The sequence below is a fragment of the Xyrauchen texanus genome, chromosome 16 (assembly GCF_025860055.1).
Source record: "Xyrauchen texanus isolate HMW12.3.18 chromosome 16, RBS_HiC_50CHRs, whole genome shotgun sequence".
In the NCBI taxonomy this organism is placed as follows: domain Eukaryota; kingdom Metazoa; phylum Chordata; class Actinopteri; order Cypriniformes; family Catostomidae; genus Xyrauchen; species Xyrauchen texanus.
Window position 1 is genome coordinate 3,597,499 of NC_068291.1, and position 23,249 is coordinate 3,620,747.

Here is a 23,249-nt window from a genome sequence, read left to right on the forward strand (position 1 = left end):
GGTTTCATCAAAAACTTATGACACCAGATTGGACTGATCAATAACATCACTCCCATAAACTTTATTTCTATATAGTATCTGAGGTATCAAGGTGTTCCATGTGGGTGGTGAAATTCTTGAAAAGGATGCTGCATCAGATAGCACAACCGTGTAACATCAGACAATGTGACTACTGTGTTTGTTGCAACACCAACTGCATGAGTTTACATGTGGGGCGGTCTAGACAAATATAAATGAACACAACCAGAGGGATCTCCATACTGAAGCAGGAGGATCACAAGTGAACTGTTTAAAAGCAAGGTGAATATATCTTTCAAATCAGTCTGATAAAGTGTCAATAAGGAGACTTGATGAATAGGCTGCTTTTAGGTACAGGTTTTACTTAAAATATAGAGTACAAGTAAAATACAAGTAATTTGATGAAAATGCATTTGTTTGTTTTATGTTCTCAGTAGATTATACAGAAATATAGTTTGACATATACTAGTACAAATACTTATATTTAGCATTCTTTTATAATTTAATACAGCAATAAAAATTAGTATGTCACTTTTTTGCTTTAATTTTTCATTTTCAACTTGTATTTGCTTATTTATCATTATTATAATTTTTTAATTGTAAAACGTTGTTTATTTCTGGGTTTAAATGAAAAGAATTCTAGATTTACAATGTGGTCAGACTTTTGGACCACACTGTACATGCAATACTGTGTAGAATTTGATTGTTATTTATGCAAGCTTATGAAAACTGAAACCATGTGCACTTTAAACTAGGACAAAGACGACTTTCATCTATTTTTTTTTTTTTGATGGTGGTTTCATTATCTTATCTGCTATATACAGAAGCACGCAAAAGGAAAAAAAATTATATTTGCATAGATTCCCTCTCATGCTATGCAATTAGCATTCTGGGTTACATCCACAATAGCTGGGTTTTCAGTCCATGTATTTTTATGTGAATTTTGGGATATTGCATACAATATGCTGGATGCAAACACCAAGATGCGAATAAAATCTCCAAAGACTTGCATGAAATGTGCTCTAAAATATATATAAATATTAGCCTATTTTTAAGATTTACACTAAATTCTAAATTCCATCAAATTTAATTGTGTAAGGTTAAACAAAATTCAATCAATAAAACTTCAAACATGTAGTTTTTATTTTATTTTGAGGGAATTTTGTTATGAAATTGAGATGCGAATATCTTTTGAAGGTTGTGCTTGCCTGAGGTGGATACATTTTGTATTCGAAAAGAAGAGATGCGCATAAACTACGATGGAAACTAATTTACCAAGTATATTCCTATAGAATTTATACACTGTAGAAATATAAAGTAGATGCAAATCAAAAAGTCATATGACTTTGCCTTAACAAGCCCTATGAATACATAAATCACTCAGAGAATGTCATCAATATCATTGCAGAGCATCTCAAATGTTGATCTGGTGATTGTGAAATGCCAAAGCCTGGTCTACGTTTAAGACACTTGCTACTGGATGTTAGCAAACATTAAGTTCGTCAGAACATTTTGTCTGCAATTTATAAAAGAGCCACTGTGGCTTCAACTTCCATTTTCCTTTCTATATTGCACCAATTTCCCCAGAAGTAAAGATTATGTTCAGTTAAGCATATGCCGCTTTATCCGCAAATTGTTTTGCTGATAAACGTTTTTCGAGCATAGATTAAATTCGTAACTTGGATGGAAACACGACTAGTATTTTCTTTACCTACACAAAGTAAAATACTTTATGGACTCTCTTGATGTTGACAGGCAGGCAGACAGACAATTTTATTCAGTGTCTTCAACTGTTGTGCCTAGATTTATGAAATAGTTATGGTTCTCTCTCTGCCTCCTCTCTCTCAAGGTAAATCGAACAGTTATGAATGACTCTGACTTCTACAACGAATCTGATTATGAGTACAATTGTACTCCTCCTTTCTGTGAAGATGTGGAGGTTTGTGACATGAGTTGGTACCATCAACAAGAAGTGACCATTCAGTCATACATCTACTCTCTGATATGTGCACTCGGTCTGGTGGGCAACATTTTGGTGCTCCTCACATATGCATTTTACAAGAAAGCAAAAACCATGACGGACGTCTACCTGGTCAACGTGGCATTGGCAGACCTTCTCTTCATAATCGCCCTTCCATTGATCATCTACAACGAACAGCATGACTGGTACATGGGCACATGGGCCTGCAAGTTATTGAGAGGAGTCTATAGCATCAACCTGTACAGCAGTACGCTCCTTTTAGCATGCATCAGCGGTGATCGCTATATCGCCATCGTCCAGGCCAGACGCTCTATCCAGATTCGATCACAAGCTCAGATGTATAGCTGTCTCTTTTGCTCAATAATATGGCTACTTGCTTTTATCTTGTCTCTGCCGACGTTCATATATTATGAGCAGTACCAGGAAAACCATATCACTGAATGCATCCCTAATTTTGAGAGGAATGATATGGCTAAACTGATGAAGGTCCTGGTGCCCAGCATGCAGATGTTAGTAGGCTTTGTGGTTCCATTGATGGTCATGACATTTTGCTACTCTTGCATCATGGTGACTCTGCTCAAAGCAAGGAACTTCCAGAAGCACAAAGCGATACGAGTGGTCCTCATGGTGGTTTTCGTGTTTGTCCTATGCCATCTGCCGTACAACGTGGCGCTCCTAGTCCACACCAGTAAATTGTTCACGCACAGAGAATGCAAGAAAGAGCAAGACACCCTGCTGACTTTGTCTATAAGTAGGTGTTTGGCCTACCTTCACTGCTGTCTGAACCCCATCCTCTACGCCTTCATCGGGGTGAAATTCAGGAGCCATTTTTGTCAAATCTTGCAGGACTTGCGGTGTCTGGGGAAAAGGTACATCTACTCTGGACGCTCCTCTCAGCAGACCTCAGAGTTGTACATACCAGCAGCCAAAACCGTGGTTGGAAACAATCGTGAAAACCCATCGTCATTTACAATGTAAGCTTTTGAGTTATTGGTGTATATAGTGTAATGTTGTTTTCAATTTTGGTTGCCAACATCACACGGATAGGGGAAGTCTGAGAATTTTGAGTGCTTCAATATAGAACGAGTCAGAGGGCTGTGGGGTTGGGTCTTTCTTGAGCATTTCAGTATGGGACACAACACCTTTTCCGTTTGAAGCGCCTACATTTCTGACTAAAAACTACATGTCCCGGCTAATAATGGACAGTTGGCAATCCTATTTCCAGAGCAGTTTTTCTCAAAAGTTCAGACATTTTGTGTATGATTGACAAGAAATTAGTTTTGTATTTAAACATTTATTCATTATGGTCTTGTTAAAAAAAGTATGAAATATATATCATAATAAATGTTTTTGTATTTGTCTAAGAAATATTATTTTGTGATATATTATTAAATTCAATTCAAATTCAACTGCTTTCTTACAGTTAAAAAGGTTTACAGTTAGTGGTCAGACTGCTTCATTTGCAAAGCAAATTCTTATTTGCCCTATCATCAAGTTAATATTACAGTGTGAGGACATTAGTTACATTTGACATTCACAACATGTTTAAAAACCAATATGCCTTTAAAAATTATGTATATATATATATATATATATATATACTCATTAGTGTTGCCTTAAGCAATATTGTTATGTGGTCTGCTAAATGTGTCTATATAATCTATAATCATAAAATTGTCGCCTTGTTCTACGAAATCTCTGCTGAGTAAGGTTTGTAAAACAACCCTGTTTACATGCATTACATTACATCCAATATGTTGATAACTTACAAAAAGTAAGAAAACTGTTTGCAGGAGATTTGAAATAATCACATTTACCTTCCCACGGTGAAATTCTGCGGCCGAAACACAGTCATCTCAATGGGAATCCGTGCGAACGTGAATTTTGCGTGAAATCCTCTCACGGATTTCACATGGAGTTCAAGTTCTGTGAACTTTCATAGGCGAATTCGCCATGTTGACCAATAGGAAAGCGGGATGTGCACGGATAGTCAACATTCGGTGCGCCACTAATCGAATACCAAAATCCCTTTCTGGTTATTCTATCTAAATGTTTAATAGAGGTCTTCAACTTGACCCGAACTCGACCAGTTCCAACAAACCGTTGGGTTTTCCGGCCGGGTTTTTTTTTTTTTAGTATAGAGTGAGTTATGGGCTGTTCAAGCATGTGTGCGTCTACCATGTATATATGCTATATCTATACTATACTAACACACGCTGGACAGGTAACTTTAACGGTTGCTTTGAAACTCACTATTTTTTTTCAGCTTCTTGCGCAGGATCAGCGCATTTTTATACACCAAGTAAAGTTAAAAACTTTAAAGACACCTGCACTGTGTTTCATTAGTTGTGCTGCGTTCTGAACAAGTTCAGGTTGCATAAAGGACTGTTACACTATTAAACATGATTCCAGCTTGTCTTTGATAAGCAGTAAGTGTTTTTTTCCTTTTACTCTGGTATGCATATTTACATACAATAAGTTCTGTCATTTGATTTTAAACCATTTAAAAATTAAAGCACCCTAAAGAGGCTATTTAACCCCAGCAGTGTAACAATACTTGTGTTCTGACTCCTGACGAAAATATGATTAACCGTTCGTGAAACCCTTGCGGTTAACCGAATGTTAAAAACAGTAACCGTGCACATACCGGTATTAGGAAGTTGCTTGGTTTGGCGGTGACGTCAGTGTGGGCAGTGTTTTGCACTCAGCTAGAACGTGTAGTACAAAATTAATACCTGTGTCGACTGGTTTATTAAGCTAAATCGGTGTAAGAACGTGCATGTAAATGTGCTATAGGACAACTTAATAGATTTGACTGAAACTCTTTTCAGAAGTGTTAGAAAGGGACTTTCGGTCTTGTGGATGTTAAAGAATGCCTCTAAGTGTGTCTTTGCAAACTGTGGATAAGGGGCCAATGACACACTTCTTCCTCTTAATATAAATGCAGATACACAGATCTGACTGAATGTAGTAGGATGATTATCTAAATGTTTTCAGATGGGTCAAAGAGACAAACTAGTACACGATTGAAGAAAAGGAGAGGAACTAAGCCTTTTAAATACATTTAAATTATGCGACTTGACCACGAGTAACATCATATCCATAAAAGCAGGATGCATTAGATGAAATGGGCTTTCAACTATCCAAAAACACACACATTTTACCTAAATTTACCTATTTAAATGATGCTTGGCTCATTTCCTTGTATGACTTCTGTTATTTGTGTGTAAACACCACATATAGTTTGCATACATAATTACATTACGAGTGCAAGCATGAATAACTAACTCTATGAGCTGCTTGTAACAGGTCTGGACATTACAGAAATGAGGAAGTGAGGTTCAGATAATGTCAAACTTCTTTATTCACTCTCAATAGAGTCTGTATAGTTTTTTAGCACACTTGTGTAGCTTCAGATTGTGTAAAATTCCCTCTTTCTCTGGGCTCTGGCCTGGGCTCCTCTTATCACTCGTCCTGAATTACTGCAACAAGAAACAGTTGTTAGACTTAATTTTCACCCAGAGATGAATCCTTACCGCTTCCCCTCTCCCTTGACGGATGCTCAACCACGACCTCGCCACACTGCTGCTTTATGTTTCTTTCTATTAGCATTATAGATGTAAAGGTGCACTCATAATTTTTTTCCTCTTTAAAAAAGTTGAACTCCTAAAGGTATGAATTGTAATTTGCAATATATGTATGAAATCATGTGCACTCACATTAAAATGAAGACTCATATCAGAAACCTTATAAAAGCTGTTTTATTCTACATGTGGGGGCGGCCATTTTAGAATCACATGACCAGCTGAATACTACACCCTTAATCTCAGTAACCGTCCTGTTATTGACACTTTCACTCATTGATTAAAGTAATCATGACTGACTGTGAATAATAAACTTCTACAATGTCATCTGAAACTGAAAACTGTTGATTTTAAATGATGCTGCATCCAAACCACTAGGTGTCAGTGTAAGTCCAAGATGACACAAAGACAAAAGTTGCTGAGTGCAGCTTTAATACGTATAGGCTGATACGTGTGTACCAATCGACCGTTAGGGTACTCCAAAGTGGACTTCACATGGTATTCAGACATCTTGAGGGAGATTCCAATCCGAAGGGAGCCTACATATTCAGATGGAAGGGCACAAACAGCACAGGGAATAAGTGATACATCACTTCACAGGAAGTGGAGAGGGAAATTTACCCACCAGTCATTGCGAACCAGCAAAGTACTGACGTAGTGAGGCTAAAATAAATGCTAAAATCAAACAAACAAAAGGAGTTTGAGATGGTGGTGTTTAATTAACCCTAATTTACCTCACAGTTGTGTTGAGTACAAAGTGCACAAAATGCAACCTTTACATCCATTGTCATGACAAATGATCATATAACAGTTAAGAAGAAACACTTATTATAAAATAACCACATAACGTTTATTCTTTATATTAAACAGCAACAGTCATTTAACTTATGGGTTACAAGTCTGGAAAAATATATAAATTGAAATATATAACAATATATTATAATATATATTAGATGTCGACCGATTAATCGGCCGTTTTTTTTGCATTTTTTACATAATCGGCATCGGCCAATATCCACGCATATCAAGCCGATTATTAGGCAGGCGCATCTGTGGGCAGCCTAGTGCTGTTGTGGAACACGTGTTCGACGCACGCTGCCCCTAGAGTCATTTTCCAACAGAGTGAGCAGACCTCATCCAGTGCCTAAGGAAGGAGCTAAGTTCCTTGGAGAAAACGGTAAGGGTTAAATTTGTATAACTTCTTTATATTTAATTAAAAACTTTTGATATGTTACTGCCAACTTCAAGAAAAAAACGTGACAAACGCGATAGTTGACATGACGTTCGGCTACTTTGGATATTGATAGCGTAGTTGAAGTTGCATTATCACAGCAGAAGGGTTGCTATCATGTCACAATAAGGAAGCAAGAATTTTGCAATTACAGACAGTGAATCTGAGACTTTTATTTGTTCTGTTTGTGTGTCTTATATTTGAGAGGGTTGTCACTCAATGCAGAGAAATAAGCAATAAAAAGATACCAACGCACTATAGGCTATTGAAGGACTGGTTTTGGTAAGCTCGGACGTTATCGGTTCTGCTGTCGGTACTGGAGAAATTAAGAAAATACATTTATTATTGCTATAAAGAGAAAGTTATTTTATCTCGCCAGCCATTTCTATGTATAATAATTATATGAAACCATTTGTCTGTGATGCAATTTAGCTATTCGCAGTCAGAGAGAGAGAGAGAGAGAGAGAGAGAGAGATCTCGCTCATGCGGTGCCACAGCGAGCAAAACACGAGCCCTGCTTAATGAGTGACAGAACTAAACATTCAAACGTAGTGTTCATCTGGTTTAGATCTGTGATATTAGTCTGATTTTATTTTAGATTTCGCCTTCCAAAGATTATAAAAAGAATATTTATACATAAGCCGCATTCTGTCTAGCACAACTTCCTTCCCTTCACAGCGGTGCACTGGCATTTCTCCCTAAAACTCAAACTTAACGTCAGAATCAGCACGATCGGTGATTGTTGTAAAATGCTACTGTTGCTAAATTGCGGGACGCGTTTAATAATAAAAAGAGCGCAAGAGATAGGCTACCATTCCCAAGGTGGTGCGCGCTCCAAAACACACCGCAAAGAGACGAGCAAAGTATAGACTACTTTGGGTTTCATATGCACATCTAAACGATCAACTATACACAAAAATATGTCAAAACGACAGGCTTGGAGATTCACTTAAACACAGTTTATGTCTTAAATGGACGTAGTTATGGAAATAGTTGGGGAGAAAATATGCTGCATCAGGAGCCTATTAGATCTGAACTCGGTCTTAAAGGGGAAGCTGTCTATTAAACATGTGACGATTGAGCCATTACTGCGAATCAAACAACAAAAGGCAAAGAGAAAATCACTTACAGCTCTTGAATGAATAACTTCTGCATTAATAAGCATTAATCTATCTATGATAAACTATGCAGTGTTATTTTACAATTGATTACTTTATTAGATTTCTTTTTAGACCACACCTGAACAGTAATGTTAGTAGACCTTCCTGAAATTAAATCACTGTGCCTATATAACGTTTATCTTTGTGTAATATAACAAAAAGAACCGTTAAGAATACCGTTAAAGTACCGGATCGATAAGCAGTATCGGTAAGAGTAGTAATACCATTAAAACCTTAACGATACCCATCCCTAGTTATGCCTGTGCTTCTCTTGGATGCTCTGAATATTGGATTACGTGTCTGGATTGCCCCTTAATTAAAGCTGCATTTGGATCTCAACCTTCGTGTCTCGGAGCAGTTCGTAACACCTGCTTTGTTTATTTAATATATTTGTTATACATTATTTATACAATATGTTTTTACATTATACATTTTTAATTTAAGTGTACAAGTGCAGATTGGTCAAGTGTTCAATAAATGTATTTGTTGAGAAGTGTTGCTTTAATAATTATATTATTAAATTATATCTTAATAATTATTTGTGTTACATTTTATCTTTCAAATAAAAGGTTCAAATAAGAGGTTAAAAACAAGCACATATCGGCCAAATATCGGCCAAAATAAATCGGCAGCAGTAATCGGCCATCGGCCGACCCGGATTTCAAAAGATCGGCATCGGCCTGAAAAAACCAATATCGGTCGACCTCTAATATATATATATATAATATTATATATATGGATGTAAGATTATTTATTGTACATTTATATTTATTTACATGAGTATATCGTGTCATCTTACTTGAGCCCCGTGATCAACATGATTCAAGCGTTGTCTGTGTTTGATGACGTTGCAGGGTATTCCAAATGATATCCCATGCTCAGTGAGTAGGGAGCAGTGAACACTGCATAGGGACCTTGTGGATTGGAATGCACCTAAAGTATTAATCCATGGGTAGTTGACAAATTACATGGACATGAACAAGAAATATCCAGACTTTAAATGAGAAAGTGTTTATTGTGTTGACTACTTGTGACAATTTTTAAATTACCTTTTGTCTTCAATAATTTACAAAGTCCTTCAGTGTGTTAAATACATTTTTAAAAGAAAATAAATATTCCATGTATGCTCACAATTCATTTGAGATTATAAAAAAATTATACTTTATTGATCTTTAATTGGTCCTTTTTCTTCAATCTGTATGAGTGTGCCATATAACTAAATATATCTTTCATTAAAAACATCAATATACTATATATGTTACGAATGGAGGCAGCGAAGGCAGACGAGGAGAGTGGATCTAAATGCAGCTTACTTTATTAAACAAACAAACAAATAAACACAAAGGAAAAAACCCACAATGGGAAAACAGGAAACTTAAACACGATGAAAATCACACTGAGAACTCGGGCAGGGAACACATACCAGGCCTAACAACATTCAACGATAGAAAAGGACTGAACAAAGAACCAGGGTATAAATACATGAACATGGGACAAAGGGGCCAATGAACAAACAGAACTCAAACAAGATAACAAGAGGATAAACAGAAACCAATGGCAAATTAACGAGGGCAGGTGAAAACAATGAACGGAGAACACGAACGCTTACAGGGAGAATGTGGAGCTACAAAAGCGACAAAAGTGAAAACTAAGGAATTACAAAAGTGACAAAAATGGTAAACAAAGGGCAACGGTGAAACAAGACGAGGTATGCCTAACAGTATATGCCTATATGTTTTTCAGTAAATAAATAAATAAATCCTAAATTGTGTCAACAAATATATATATACTGTATATATATATATACATAAAAGACTAAGGACATTTTTTTTTTTTTTCAAATAAATTTCAATAAATACATCAAAGTCCGAAGAAAAAAATATGTATTTATTTATTGACATTTCATAATTTAATTATTTATTAAAAGATATATTGACATAAATATTGTTGCTTTAAATGAAAGATTTATTGCTGTTTAATCATGATACTTCCAGCTTGGGTCAAAGTAACAAAAACTCGCCCCTCATTTGCATTTTGGGACATTGAAATACCTCATTAAAAGTGACAATAAATAAAATAAATAAATCTTGAAATGTGTCAATATATAAATATTTCTTTCTTTGACTTTGATGTATTTATTGACATTTATTTATTGACATATTTAATAATTTATTTGTTCATATATATATATATATATATATATATATATATATATATATATATATATATATATATATATATTAAAACATGAATTTATTAATATGGCACACTGTAAGTCTGGATATAAGAAATTCTCCAGCACTGTTCATAGTTTTCCTTTCCATCAAGATTTTATTATATCTGTAGCCAAACAAAGAAATACATATGTCTATACAGTCTCTTAGAATAGGAACTTTCTTTGAGTTCGGTCTATGAAGGGAACTCAGTGATTATCAATAAACCAAATTATGAGTAAAGCATTTCTTTACGCTTGTGATACATGGAACTCAGATTAAACACAGCATCTGTGATGTATGTGGGTAAATAAGGAAAGGTGTAAAAAAATAGCATATCTACAGACGAAACAAGCAGGTATCGAGTTTGAGGTTTAGGTGCAGTGAGAGCGTGTAACATGGCATCGATAACCATAGTGCAATCCTTAAATCCTAAAGAGCACATTGACTGAAAATAATCACATGCTATCTCAATGTAATTCTGACTAAATATTCGTTTACGAGCACCATCAAATTCATCCCATATGTCTTGCGAAGTTTTCTTGCTCTGAATGTTTGTGGCTGACCCAAAATTTCCAGGTTGAATAATGCTGACCTAAAAAATAGGAGGGAAATTGATTTGCACCCATTTTCAAAGCAATTTCCTTTTTGTAACTGGTACCTTTTTAAAAACTGGTTTAAAAAAAAAAAAACAGTCCACTTCAACCACTTTAATCAATCAACATATACGCTTCAACCAATCATGGATGATTATTTCTAGATTTTAATAGAAGGCAAAAGGCCTCACCTTAACCCCAAAACTGGCCATCTCTACTCTTAAACAGTCTGCGAATGCCTCCAGTCCTCGCTTGGAAACACTGTATGCCCCCATATTCAGACAATTGAAGAAGGAAAAGACACTTGACACATACAACATACGACCTAAAAATGAATGAAGAAATACAGGAAAGAGGTGAATTGCTTTTACAAAGAATAAGAATAAAAAAATTAAATACAAGCAAACATTTACAAATCAATCAGTCACCACAAATTGGTCAAATCAATCAAAACTTCCCCAGCTTAAATGTTTTATTCTGAAGGAAGTATTGCAAGAAATATTAAATGACATGGATCAATATTTACTGAGTAATGCATTATTTTGAAAAGGGGGGTCAAAATCCCCCAAATTATCCAGAGCTTTGCAGATGTACATGTCTGAAACTCAAAAATTAGATATAGGTATTTCAATAACTGAAGAGTGTCACTTATTCTTAGTTATTAGAGAATTATTAAAAATATATATTTTTACAATGTTCTTATATGAATAAATACATTTGAATTTCTAGTTTTAACAGTATTTGTGCTTCAGACCTTTGTTGAGCATGAAAAACTAGCTTCGCACCATGTGACATTTGGTTTTTGAATGTTTAATGGGCCAAATGCAACAATGTATGGATGGAACCACATTGAGAGCTCTATAACTTTGGGATTTAACCATACAGGACCTTAAAAATGAAGATACAAAAAGGAAAATTTGTTTTGAACCATAATCTAAAAGGATATTAAGATATATTTAATAATTTAAAATTATAGGTACTCCAACTTTGGAAAAACATGAAAAGTTCTTCCCATTTTTGGACTCTATTGGCATGTAATGCATCAAGAGGTGCTGAAGTCAACTGATTTTAGTAATAGACCAACCTGTCTCTGTGTAAAAGTAAAATAATGATGCTTCCACCTTCCTACGGTTATTATTTTACCCCATCTACAAAATAATGGATTACTCAGTGGATATTGATGAATGGCATTCAATACTTTGGCTTTCAGCATCATTTATGTTTATATATAACCAGAGCTGGGGACCTCTGGTTAAGTTAACACAGAATGACCCTTTATTACATTGTGATATGGTATGTAACATGTTCGTTTTTGACAGACCTTTGGATGCCCTAACAAGTGACAAGAAAGCAATGGTGACTCTGATGCTGCCAAACAGGTTAACATCAGACATCTTTTGGAAGTCTTCAACTGTACTCCACTCAGTCTCTCCCCACTCACTAATTCCAGCATTGTTCACAACAGCATAGAGACCTGAAAAAAGAAAGAAAAGCATGCAGAGAAAAGGATGATTTAAACAAACCAAAAATGTCAATTTAAAAATGCTTTTAAAGGGGTCATACTGTAGAATACACGTTTTACTATTTATTTTTTCACCCAGAGATCTGATCCCGTATGTTAAGTCCCCTTTTGAAAATGAGAAGGAAGCAAATCTGAATGACACCACAGTGAATTTAAGATGCTAAATTACCTTTCTCTGGCAAATTTGCTTTGACAAAATCCTTGGCCAAGTTAACGTGTTCATTTTTGGTCACGTCCAGTTGAAGTACTTCCATACGCTCTGACCCTTCTTTAATCAGACTCTGAGCGCCGGGACCATCAGGGCATAAACATCCAGCAAACACAGTGAAACCCATGCGGTCCAGTTTCTTAGCAAGGTGAAGTCCAAATCCACTATCACAGCCCGTTATCAATACTGCCCGGCCATATCCATCGGACAAGCCATTTCCAGCATGGCTTACAGCGTTAGCCAAGAGCAGAAGAATGATGGCAAGAGCTACATATTTGTAAACGTGATCACCCAAAAAGTTGTAGGAAAAAAGCAGGGCAGTTATGCTCAGTAATTTAGGCATCATTATGAATGAGGAGGTGTTGATAATGTGACTCATAAATTCAACGATCCACGGTCTGAAATTCACTTGGAACCTTCAACTGAAAAGGAATACATTGAGAAATGTAAAAGTAAAATATAAAAACACTGAAATTATAGCAAGCAGTTATATTTGAGGAATAATAAATATAGAATTCCAAATAGAGATAAACATGCAAACATGCATTCTTACAACATATGGAGTTCAAACAGTAATCTCTTTATGTTACCGTGTTTTATCCTTGTGGTACCTGTTGACAAAAAAAAGAAAAAAGAGAAGTGGAGTAAGATGCCCTGCAATAACCAGGTCATGTGCAAATGCAGACTAGATCCACTGATTAAAATCTGTGATCGGTTTATTTACTGTAAACTACTTCTAGTGATAAAAAGATAATCATATAAACACACAAAAAAATGTTCCAAGCGACTGGTTGTGGCTTTAGAACAAACACAGTCCATGGTTTGTTTGTGAGGGCAGATATTCTAGGTAAATTCTGCCATTTCAAATGGAAGAATGACAATGTTTCACACGCACAAAATGAATAATAATAATAATAATAATAATAACAAGCTAAATGATAAGTAATTTCTGTTGTTGATCATGCTTACGCAAATGACTCAAATATTAATGAATTAAAAATAAAAATGAGACTCTACAATAGATGCAAAACACATATATGAAATATACAGTATGATATTCATGGATATAAAGAGTCACATACTGTGACAATATATGTCATGTACATACATGCAACATATATTTCAAAATATTACATAAACAGGCATTTTTATACTGTATATGTAATATATTTTCCCAAATACTAGCAGATTTTCAATATGTAAATATGCGTAAATAAATATCTGAATATACATTTTCATATATTCATTCATATATGGCCATATATCAATAATGAATTCTGTATGTTTGTATGGTAGTCACCAGGGTTGTGAGGGTTACTTTTGAAATGTATTCCACTACAGATTACAGAATACATGATGTAATATGTAATTTGTTCCTTTAGATCAGGGGTTCTCAACCTTTTGCCAGCTGGGCCCCCCCAAACTGGTTCATTGCAGTTGGGGCCCCAGTGCCCCCCGCCCCGGCCCCATGCTTTATTGTTGTTATTATTATTATTATTATTATTATAATTGGCAGTAGCACCAGACTTCTAATGTGAGCTTGCAGGCATTATTATTATTATTATGAGTAGTAGTAGGCCTATCATCATTACTAGGCTATTGCTATATAATTATATGAGGTTACATGCTTTATTGTTGTTATTATTATTATTATTATTATTATTATTATCATCATCATCATCAGTAGGCCTATTATCATTACTAGGCTATTGCTATAATTGGGAATTGGCACCAGACCTCTGATATTAATTTATGCTTTATTATTGTTATTATTACTAGGCCTAATAGTAGGGATCATCTGCATTTTTTACAGAAGCTTGCTGGTAGGTGATGTTAATGTGAGACCTGAGCCTGCTTTGCCTTGCAAAGATCCTCAATTCTTGGCTCAATGTTTGATAAACATAGCCTCAAATCATCCTCGATTTGTGCACGATTGCATGTATTTCGTTTTGAGTGCAGTCATTTTTGAGAATCCTGCCTCACACAAATATGTCGACGCAAAAGGAAGGAGAATCTTCAAGGCGACGTCACAGAGTTCAGGGTATTCCTGCATCAATGCTGCCCAGAATGACGAAAGAGGGCAGGAGCTAAAGAGTTCCTTCAGTCTACGGTCACTCTTTAGCTCAATAAGCTGTTCCTGCATATCAATTGATAGCTCCTTTGCTGTGCACACAAACGGATCTCGAACCCACGCAAAAGAGCGATAATCCTCTTTAAAGTACGTCGCAAATTGTTTTCTCATTGCTGACTGGTGCTCAGACACTGATTGAAATAAGGAGGAGAAATCGTGTGACGTGCCTGCATCAGTGAAAAAGTCTGCAAGGCTGGGGAACATGTCGCAGTTCCCTCGACTGATGCGGCCATGCCAGAGGTCTAGTTTTTGTGTGAAGGCATGCACTTTGTCTGCAAGGAGCAAAATATGAGTTTCGCGGCCTTGCAAAGACAGGTTGAGGCCATTCAAGCGGTCAAATCTATCGACCAAATAGGACAGAGATGCAAGCCACATAGTGTCATCCAGATGCTTCGCCAGATCTGATTTGATTTCTGTCAAAAACCACTTCACCTCCTCTCGCAGCTCATACAACTGCTGTAACACCCGCCCCTGGAGAGCCAGCGAACTTCAGTGTGCAGAAGCAGCTGTTCGTCCCTGACCCCATCTCCTGGCAGAGGACCCCAAACAAGCGAGAGTTTAGCGGCCGTGATTTGATGAGATTTATTATTTTCACGGATTGGTTCAGCACGGAGTCAAAGAGAATCAGCATTTTTTTAGCAGCTAGTGCTTCGCGATGGACCATGCAATGTGTCCATTTCACAAGTGGAGCTACTTGCTGAACGCGAGCAGCTAGGCCACGCTCACGCCCCGTCATTGCCTGCGCACCATCCGTGTATAGGCCAACGCATCGGTCCCAAGACAAACCATTTTCACGGATAAAAATATCAAGGACATTGAAAATGGCTTCTCCTGTAGTGTGCGACTGAAGAGGCCGGCAAAACAGGACATCCTCCTCAATCGCCTTGTCCCGCATATACCTGACATAGGTGAGGAGCTGTGCCTGCCCAGCAATATCAGTGGATTCGTCCAGCTGCAGCGCGTAGTAAGGACTCTTTTTTACGAACTCTATCAGTTGCTCTCTGATATCATTGGACATGTCTACAAATCTCCTAGCGACTGTGTCATTGGACAGTGGTACAGTGTGGCTGCTGCACTATCGCCTATCATTATTCTGCACATGTCTTGCGGTGCCGGCAAAATGAGAGTCTCGGCGATTGTATGCGGTTTACCCAGTTTACCGATCCTTTTAGCTACTACATACGATGCCTCCAAACACTGTTTAGACACAGTACTGTGCACTGAAATGGTTGCCTGTTGCTGATGGAGGCCATCAAGCTTTCTTTTAAAATATTCAGCTGGTTTATTTTTAATGCCAGCATGCTTTGTTTCGAGGTGCCTTTTTAATTTGCAGGGCTTCATACTGTCGTTTGCCAGCACCTCGGCACACACGACACACTGAGGTCTCAGATCAGCCGTGACTGTAAACCCAAATTGCAGGTATGCTTCATCGTACCTTTGAAGCTTTTTTGCAGCTGGTGGTGCGTCGGTTGGCTTGTTGGTCCTCACAAGAAATTTCTCCATTTTGATGTGTTTTCAATAAAGTTTAGGCAATATGTAACTGTGTGTGTGGTGTATGTTGAGAGACGTATCAGGGGCTAATCAGTTGGGACTTAGGCACAATCTTTAATTAAACGAACAAAATAATTATTTTGCAGACAATTCAGATATTATTTTAATACTTAATGATTGTAGTCCTCGTCAGTGTGTGTGTGTGTGTGTGTGTCTTAGTCGTGTGGGTAGTTTTAGCTAAGTGTAGCTACTGCCTAGCAGTTAAAAAAAAATACTGGCTAGGGCTGAGATTTGATCTAATCTTAAAAAAGAATGTTTGTGGGTTTAGTCTTTAAAAAGAATGTTGGGGTTTTGTAGTAAAGGCCTATGTAAATCGAGATTGATAAGACTAGCGAGAGCTGGCACAAGCGAACTTGGCAAGAGACTAGACTAGAGTGAATGGAAAGCTATGTCGTGAGTCAATTTAAATGCAGTGATTTATTTTTGTGTGAGAGTGAGTGAACATTTACATTTATACCCCGCTCTGTAAGCCAGGGCGGGAACGGCGGCGGCCATGCGCATGCGCGATTCATTTGCAGCCTGGACGCGGAGGGGTGTGTGTCTCCTCTCTGCTCTGACTGCTGCACGAGGCTACTGAGAGACTGACCGCCTGTGAGTGCTTTTGGACGGGAGAGGGGCTCACGGCAGCACCCGCTGTTCGTTGAGCACAGTAGGCCTAACTGCGATTCATGCTTTCGAGTCTCCAAACACCACAAAAGTCTCCAAAAACACCAGTAAATGTTGCTGGATTTGTCGCTTTTGACAAAAAAAAAAAAAAAGCAGCCAGGAGGATGATTTGTTTGTGTTATAATCAGTGCTTGAAGTGGGGGGGAAATGGTGGCGGCACTCTCTTTGCATTGGCAAATCATGACATTTGTACAGTGAAAAACAAAACTTGGAGATATTGCTGTTACAACAATGTATTGTTATTTATTTAGCATAGCGCATCTCACAGCAATACTCAATCGTGTTTTGAATGATTCAGTGTTGTGAACGAATCGGTTGAGTCAAAGATTCAATGACCCATTCACAAACATCTGTCTCATTCTTGATGAATCGGCCGTTTGAACGAATCGTTTGAATGAACAAGCAGTGACTCGCTTAATGAAACCGCTTATGCTTATCACCTGCATTTGCGCTCACTATCAACAAACCAATCAAATTTGTTCAAAACTTTTTTTTTTAAATCAGTCCAAACACATTTTAATTTTTATTCAGGAGTTATGTATATACAAAACTATAACTTTTTATGACAGTAGTTTAGTGATAATAAAAATGTGCCAGTTTTTTTTCCCTTCCATCATAGCCTACTCGCGCCCCCCCAGGAGAGTGTCCGCGCCCCCCCGGGAGGGCACGCCCCACCGGTTGAGAACCACTGCTTTAGATTACTCAAGGTCAGTAACGTATTCTAAATACTTTGGATTACTTCTTCAGCACTGGTAGATTTTTTTTCACTTGTTTTGACTATAAAAACTCAAAATACACATGTTAAAAATACATTCTCTGAAAAACCCAAATATCTTATGAAGTGTTGTTTCTAAAACAAGATTAATAAAATTGATCTTGTTTTAAGGATTTTTACATATTTTTACAGGAACACAATTAAAAAATTATCATCAAGAATACGATTTTTGCTCTAATATCAAAGGTCTTACAAGAAAAAAAAGAAATTATGATCAAACGTGAATTTTCTTGATAAAATAATATGGTCATGTCTGGTAAAATGTGCATGTAAAATGTTTAGAAATAGCATTTTAGCTTAGCGCAAAGCTGACAATTTACACAAGTTTTATTTCTATTTCTTCTGCTTCAAACGTACTTCTCTGTCTGCTCGTATGAATGTAACACATCATAAGAAAGTGTTTCACCGCTGTTCAAATGCACTTTGGATCACATCATTTATAGGTAGAAATGTTTTCCATCTTAAAGGACTAAATATTAAATTAAACGAATGACAATAAAATGCAAAGTAATCTCTTCAGTAATCAAAATACTTTTTGAATGTAACTGTATTCTAATTACAACGATTTAAATTGTAACTGTAGTGAAATACAGTTACTTATATTTTGTATTTTAAATATGTAATCCCATTATATGTATTCTGCCACTCCATAACCGCGATAGTCATTACAATATTAGTATGCTTTGAAGTGCAAACCATGGCGAGAGGAATATCATACAGGTGATTAAATTGATTCATACATTGAGTCTAGCTTGACTGTAATGGAACAGCAGCAACCTCTTGAATTTCGAAAAATTATGAATTACTTCAAACATTATTTGTTAAACTGATCTTCAGCTGAATTTACTCACCTCCTCGATTAACTTAGTTTCTCACAGGGTCTACTACTTCATTTACAGGCTCACTCTACACATGACAGGATTAAAATTTACACGGTGTAGGGCTCACCAAGCAGATGTGCACATCATCCCGGGCATATAAACCTGAGCATCAGGATTTTCCTAGTAAAGGGAAGAGATTGCATTTCTTTGTCCCTTAAAAGCATAAAATCATTAGGCGGCAACCATACACATCATCTCATTTCCTACTTTCAGGAAATTAAGGTAACAGTCGTAACCGAGATATTCCCTTTCAATCAGTCAATTCAACGCTGTGTAAGTAGCTGACGCTATGGGAATAGTATACCACAGCGCTGTGCTACTGATTCATTCACAGAAGGCAGTATCTACCTGACAATAGAATAGTTGAAAGGGATCGACAAGGTCACTCCTCATATTGAAAAATATGAAGGAAATAGAGAACAACAGTAACTACATATGGTTAGAAAATATAACAATGACACTACAAACAGGTAACATTGTACAGAAATACTCACCCACATCGTGGTGGGGGAAGAGCTCAGGGTGGTCAATGTTTGACAGAATAAAGTAATGCCACTAACCAACAGGGTAGCAAACTTTAAACACATAACTCTTCTTACCAGAGGAGACAAAGATGGTCAGTCACAAGACAAGTGGCTAATACACAATGACATACGCCCTCAGGGCAGTGAACATAGAGAAATGAACTCTCCTTGGCAGCAAGGACTTGGAAAGAAAGAGAAGAAACTTTCAAGTTATAGAACCTGGTAAATGTATTAATGGATGTCCAGCCATGCTACTGGTTGAATGGGCCTTAACCCCCATAGGACACTGTATGCCTTGTGCATTGTAAAAGAGTATGCACAAACGTACCACATCTAGCGATTAAAACAGAGAACCTGAAAGCATGTTTAGTAAAAGTGCCAGGTCCCAGACAGAGACAGTAGTGGGGAGAGAGGGCCTGAACAATCCTGTAAGAATTTAATGATCAAACAACAGCTCTACCAGCTCCGGAAACCAAGGACAGTTTGTCTGCATGTCTGTCAGAAAAGCTTTGAGAGACATGAGGGCGGAAAGCATTTCTAGATGATTTATGTGCTCCATAGTTTGCGTACCAGTCCAGGTGCCAACGACAGGATGACCGTCATACAGGGCTTCCTGGCCTGTATCGGACGCATCCACCGTGACAACTTTGCATCTTTCCACTTGGCCGAATGCAAAAACCTTCTGATAGAATGAGGGCATTCTCCAAATAGCTAGCATGGATAACAATAGCATGTCACCAGGAGATATAAGAGACCTTGTTGCCACATGTGAGATTGGAGAGGCTTCATATGTAAAAAGCCCAGAGGGGTTAGGTCAGCTGTTTTCTTTGGTGGCCGTCAAACCCAAAACCTGCTGGAATTGTTGCAGCAGTAGGGCTACCCACGGCCTTGAACTCGTCAAGCACCGGAATATAGATTGTGTTCGTCAGTCAGACACGATGACATAGCCACTGAGTCGTGTTTCATTCCAAGAAGGAGTGAGTGCCACATCGACACATTTAAAAAGATGTACCAGGAGTCAGGGACAAGCCAAAGGGCAGGACATTAAAATGGTATGCAGTACTCTTGAAGGTGAATCTCATGACTGATCTGAACATGAAAGAATGTGTCTTTTGGGGCGACAGCAACCTGTTAGTTTTAAAGTTAGCAACAGCGATAACAGTATCATTTGTTCATGCGACTTTCAAATTGTGAAAAAAGAAATGGCTGTGCGCAAAACCACACCGTGGTCAATAAACGAGGTGCAGACGTTCCACTCATTAGCGATGAGCGAAATGAAAAAGTCTCTCAGGAAGCCGCACACGGCTAACAGTATAGGGAAAAGTTTTTTATTTTTAAAGTGACTACAGAACCATCAAGGAAAAGTGGAAGTGGTTCGACCAAATGGATGCTATCTAAACCGGCGAGCAACAGGAGGGAGAGTGCCCTGGACTGGTGTTGATTCACAATGGAGGATGGTATATTAACTCTATACTCTGCTTGAATGCTTCACTTTATTTAGTTGACCAGCTACTGGAAGCTTGCTTCTAAATCAACTTGGCCAATTTAACTGTTACACTTGTGTAAAATCACCATGCAACAACTGCTTTATGCAGCACAATGAGCTAGTAGCTAACAGCTAGCGGTTGTGTTATTGTTTTGGTCAGTTTGAGGTGTGTTTAAGATGATGTCACGGCAGTAGAGGCGACGCAACTATGACGATCAGCCTATAATCCCATCCACGTTGAGGTTGCACTAAACTGCAATGGAAATGCAAGCTCTGAAATGTAAAGGGAGTAGAGTTGAGGTGAGTCGAACCGTAACGTGCAGTGGGAAAGTGCCATTTCAGATTGGATGACATGAACCAGTCCAGAGGACAGACGTGAGGATGATGAACTGAGACTTCCTGAGTGTACGATTCAAGTGTCCCAGTCCAGCATAGGCTATAGCCCACAGTGCTTCATTGGGCTAGCAATCCACATCATGCTCTACATCACGCCTCGCTAGATATAGGGAGGAGATGGAACCAGTTTCAGCTTTCCCAGAAAGCAAGCAAAGAGCAAAGTGTTTCGAGGGTCTTCGCAATTAACACAATCAATCTTAGCGAGTGCAGTATCAGCAAGAGAAGAGTGCTTGCACATAAAAGGGATAAACATCAGAAAAATATAACATACCCCTCAACATAATCTCTGCCAAACGTGATCATATCATGTGCCGTTCATACAGGTGAAGCCGCTTTAGATGGAGAGGATAGACCTACGATAGGCAAAAGCCTCTTTTAGTTTCTATTCCTGAAAGAAACGCACATAATACGACACAATGCACAATATTAAGAAATATTCTGATGAAATTCTATGCCACTGATGAGAGTCAAGCCCTAACTGCCAATAGATTGGTAAGATTTAAAGGGCTTCAGAGATTGTCACTCCTGATAGGTGTTCCCATAGTGTTAGCTACAGATGCAGTGTCAAAGTGACCAACTTGAAAGGGAACCTCATTTCCTGTCATCTCTTCAAGTGGAAGTTTAAACTCAACAACTAGGGGGCCCAAAAGAGTTTACAGCATTCGTTGCAGTTGACTTGTTCCAAATACATTCTTTTGATACGATCGAGTGATTCGTAATAATGAACAGTGTTTTTCTGAGGTCAGACTCAAACAGAATCATTTTTTTCTTCTTTGAACTGTTCCTTTAAATTATTCAGTGATTCATTTTAGTCATTAGTTAAAATTGTTTCCAGAAGTTATCACACGTTTTACGTGTTATTTATTCTTCTTTTATACACGTAAACAGCCTACCCACAAAATGAAGGTTCTTATATTGTGTTTACCAACATTCCTGTCGTTTTGGCTATTTTATCAGACCAGACCATTAAAAAGGAAACTTGGCTCCCTCTAGAGATGAAAGGCTTATTCAACCATGTTTTGTGAATTTACAGAATTGAAGACCAATATAGCCAATGTGATGGTGGGAGTTTACGGTCCTTTTAAATCTCCAAGTTTTGATGAACTTTGTGTAAACACGAAGACCCACTCATTTCAACAATTTAAGGTTAAAAGCAATAATATATTTTATTTATAATTTAAATGTGCCTAAATATTTTCTGATACACAAACTTACGTACAAAAATTAGCTTGGAAAAACAGTATTTGGTTATTAGAGGAGATACATTGTAAATACAAGATTGCCAGTTCATGGGAATTTCACAGTCTGTTTTCAAAGCTATTTAAACAAATTTTATGACACAGTTAAAATCATGAAGCGCAGCTTCAACTATCCTGCCTACTGGCATCTTGGCACGCTTTTGCGCTTTAACACAATTAAAAACTAAAAATTCAGTGGAATAACGGTCAAGATCAAGAGCAACAGAATTTTGGCTGTGGTTAGTAGCTATGCTACCTCTTCTGATTTGTTTTGATTTTGAATCATTAGCTAAACCATACAAGGTTAAACTACATACTGTAATCTCACAGCAGGACATGATATTAAGATATTAAGAGTACTAGGTACATCCCATTAAGTGTTTTTTCCATTGATAGCTGAAGTGTATGCCATGAAGAGTTCTAAATGTAAATGAAAGTTATGTAACATTTATATACACAAATGCAAAATCTTCAAGTGAGAATAAATGAATAAAGCTGACTGAATTTGACAGCCATGGGCAACTGACATGAATTCAAATTTTACTTTCCTCAAACCTAAAAACAAAATGGTGACCCACCATTGTACCTAAAATATACACTACACCTTACATATACAAATACATTTAACTTAAAATCTTAATGTTGAAAAAAGTTACATGCATCGACATGTTATTTGTCTGATACCCTTTTGGCAGTATTTGCAGGTAACAGCCAGAAATGACAGACTCTTCTACTGTATTTTTGCCCATAGTGCAATGCATCCCTCCCCCAAAACTTACTTTCAGCTTTCAAAAAATGGTGGATATCCAGGAATATGAAGAAAATGTTATTCAAAAACTTCAATCCTTTGTTTTCCAAGAGCTGAAGAAGTATCACAAGTGGCTTCTACAAGTAGCTGTCTGATGGTGGGGAAACTTTTAACTTTTTCAGTCTAACCTTTTGAACCTTTTCAAATCCTGTGGTGTCACGGCACTCATGATCGCTGAGAGAATTCCCATGCTGCATTTGTGGATTTGATATGGCATTATAAGTGTAGCTGCATGTGTTAAGAAAAAACTGAAAGATCAAAAACAATGACATGCATAAAG

The 23,249-nt window shown here is 37.3% G+C and overlaps 2 protein-coding genes across 2 annotated transcripts; one reads left to right on the forward strand and one right to left on the reverse strand.

The window, feature by feature from the left end:
- The first annotated feature begins 275 nt into the window (after positions 1-275).
- Positions 276-3,259, forward strand: ccr6b (chemokine (C-C motif) receptor 6b). The gene is made up of 2 exons (XM_052145991.1): positions 276-300; positions 1,868-3,259. The coding sequence occupies exon 2, from the start codon at positions 1,883-1,885 to the stop codon at positions 2,975-2,977; it is 1,095 nt and encodes a 364-aa protein (XP_052001951.1). The 5' UTR covers positions 276-300; positions 1,868-1,882; the 3' UTR covers positions 2,978-3,259.
- Positions 3,260-10,243: 6,984 nt separating this feature from the next.
- Positions 10,244-23,010, reverse strand: zgc:113142 (uncharacterized protein LOC503524 homolog). Its single transcript, XM_052146073.1, has 6 exons — positions 22,941-23,010; positions 13,067-13,124; positions 12,475-12,935; positions 12,105-12,257; positions 10,975-11,108; positions 10,244-10,782 (listed from the first exon to the last, which is right to left on the reverse strand). Exons 3-6 carry the CDS (start codon positions 12,890-12,892, stop codon positions 10,420-10,422), a joined length of 1,068 nt encoding a protein of 355 aa, XP_052002033.1. The 5' UTR covers positions 12,893-12,935; positions 13,067-13,124; positions 22,941-23,010; the 3' UTR covers positions 10,244-10,419.
- Positions 23,011-23,249: the final 239 nt, after the last annotated feature.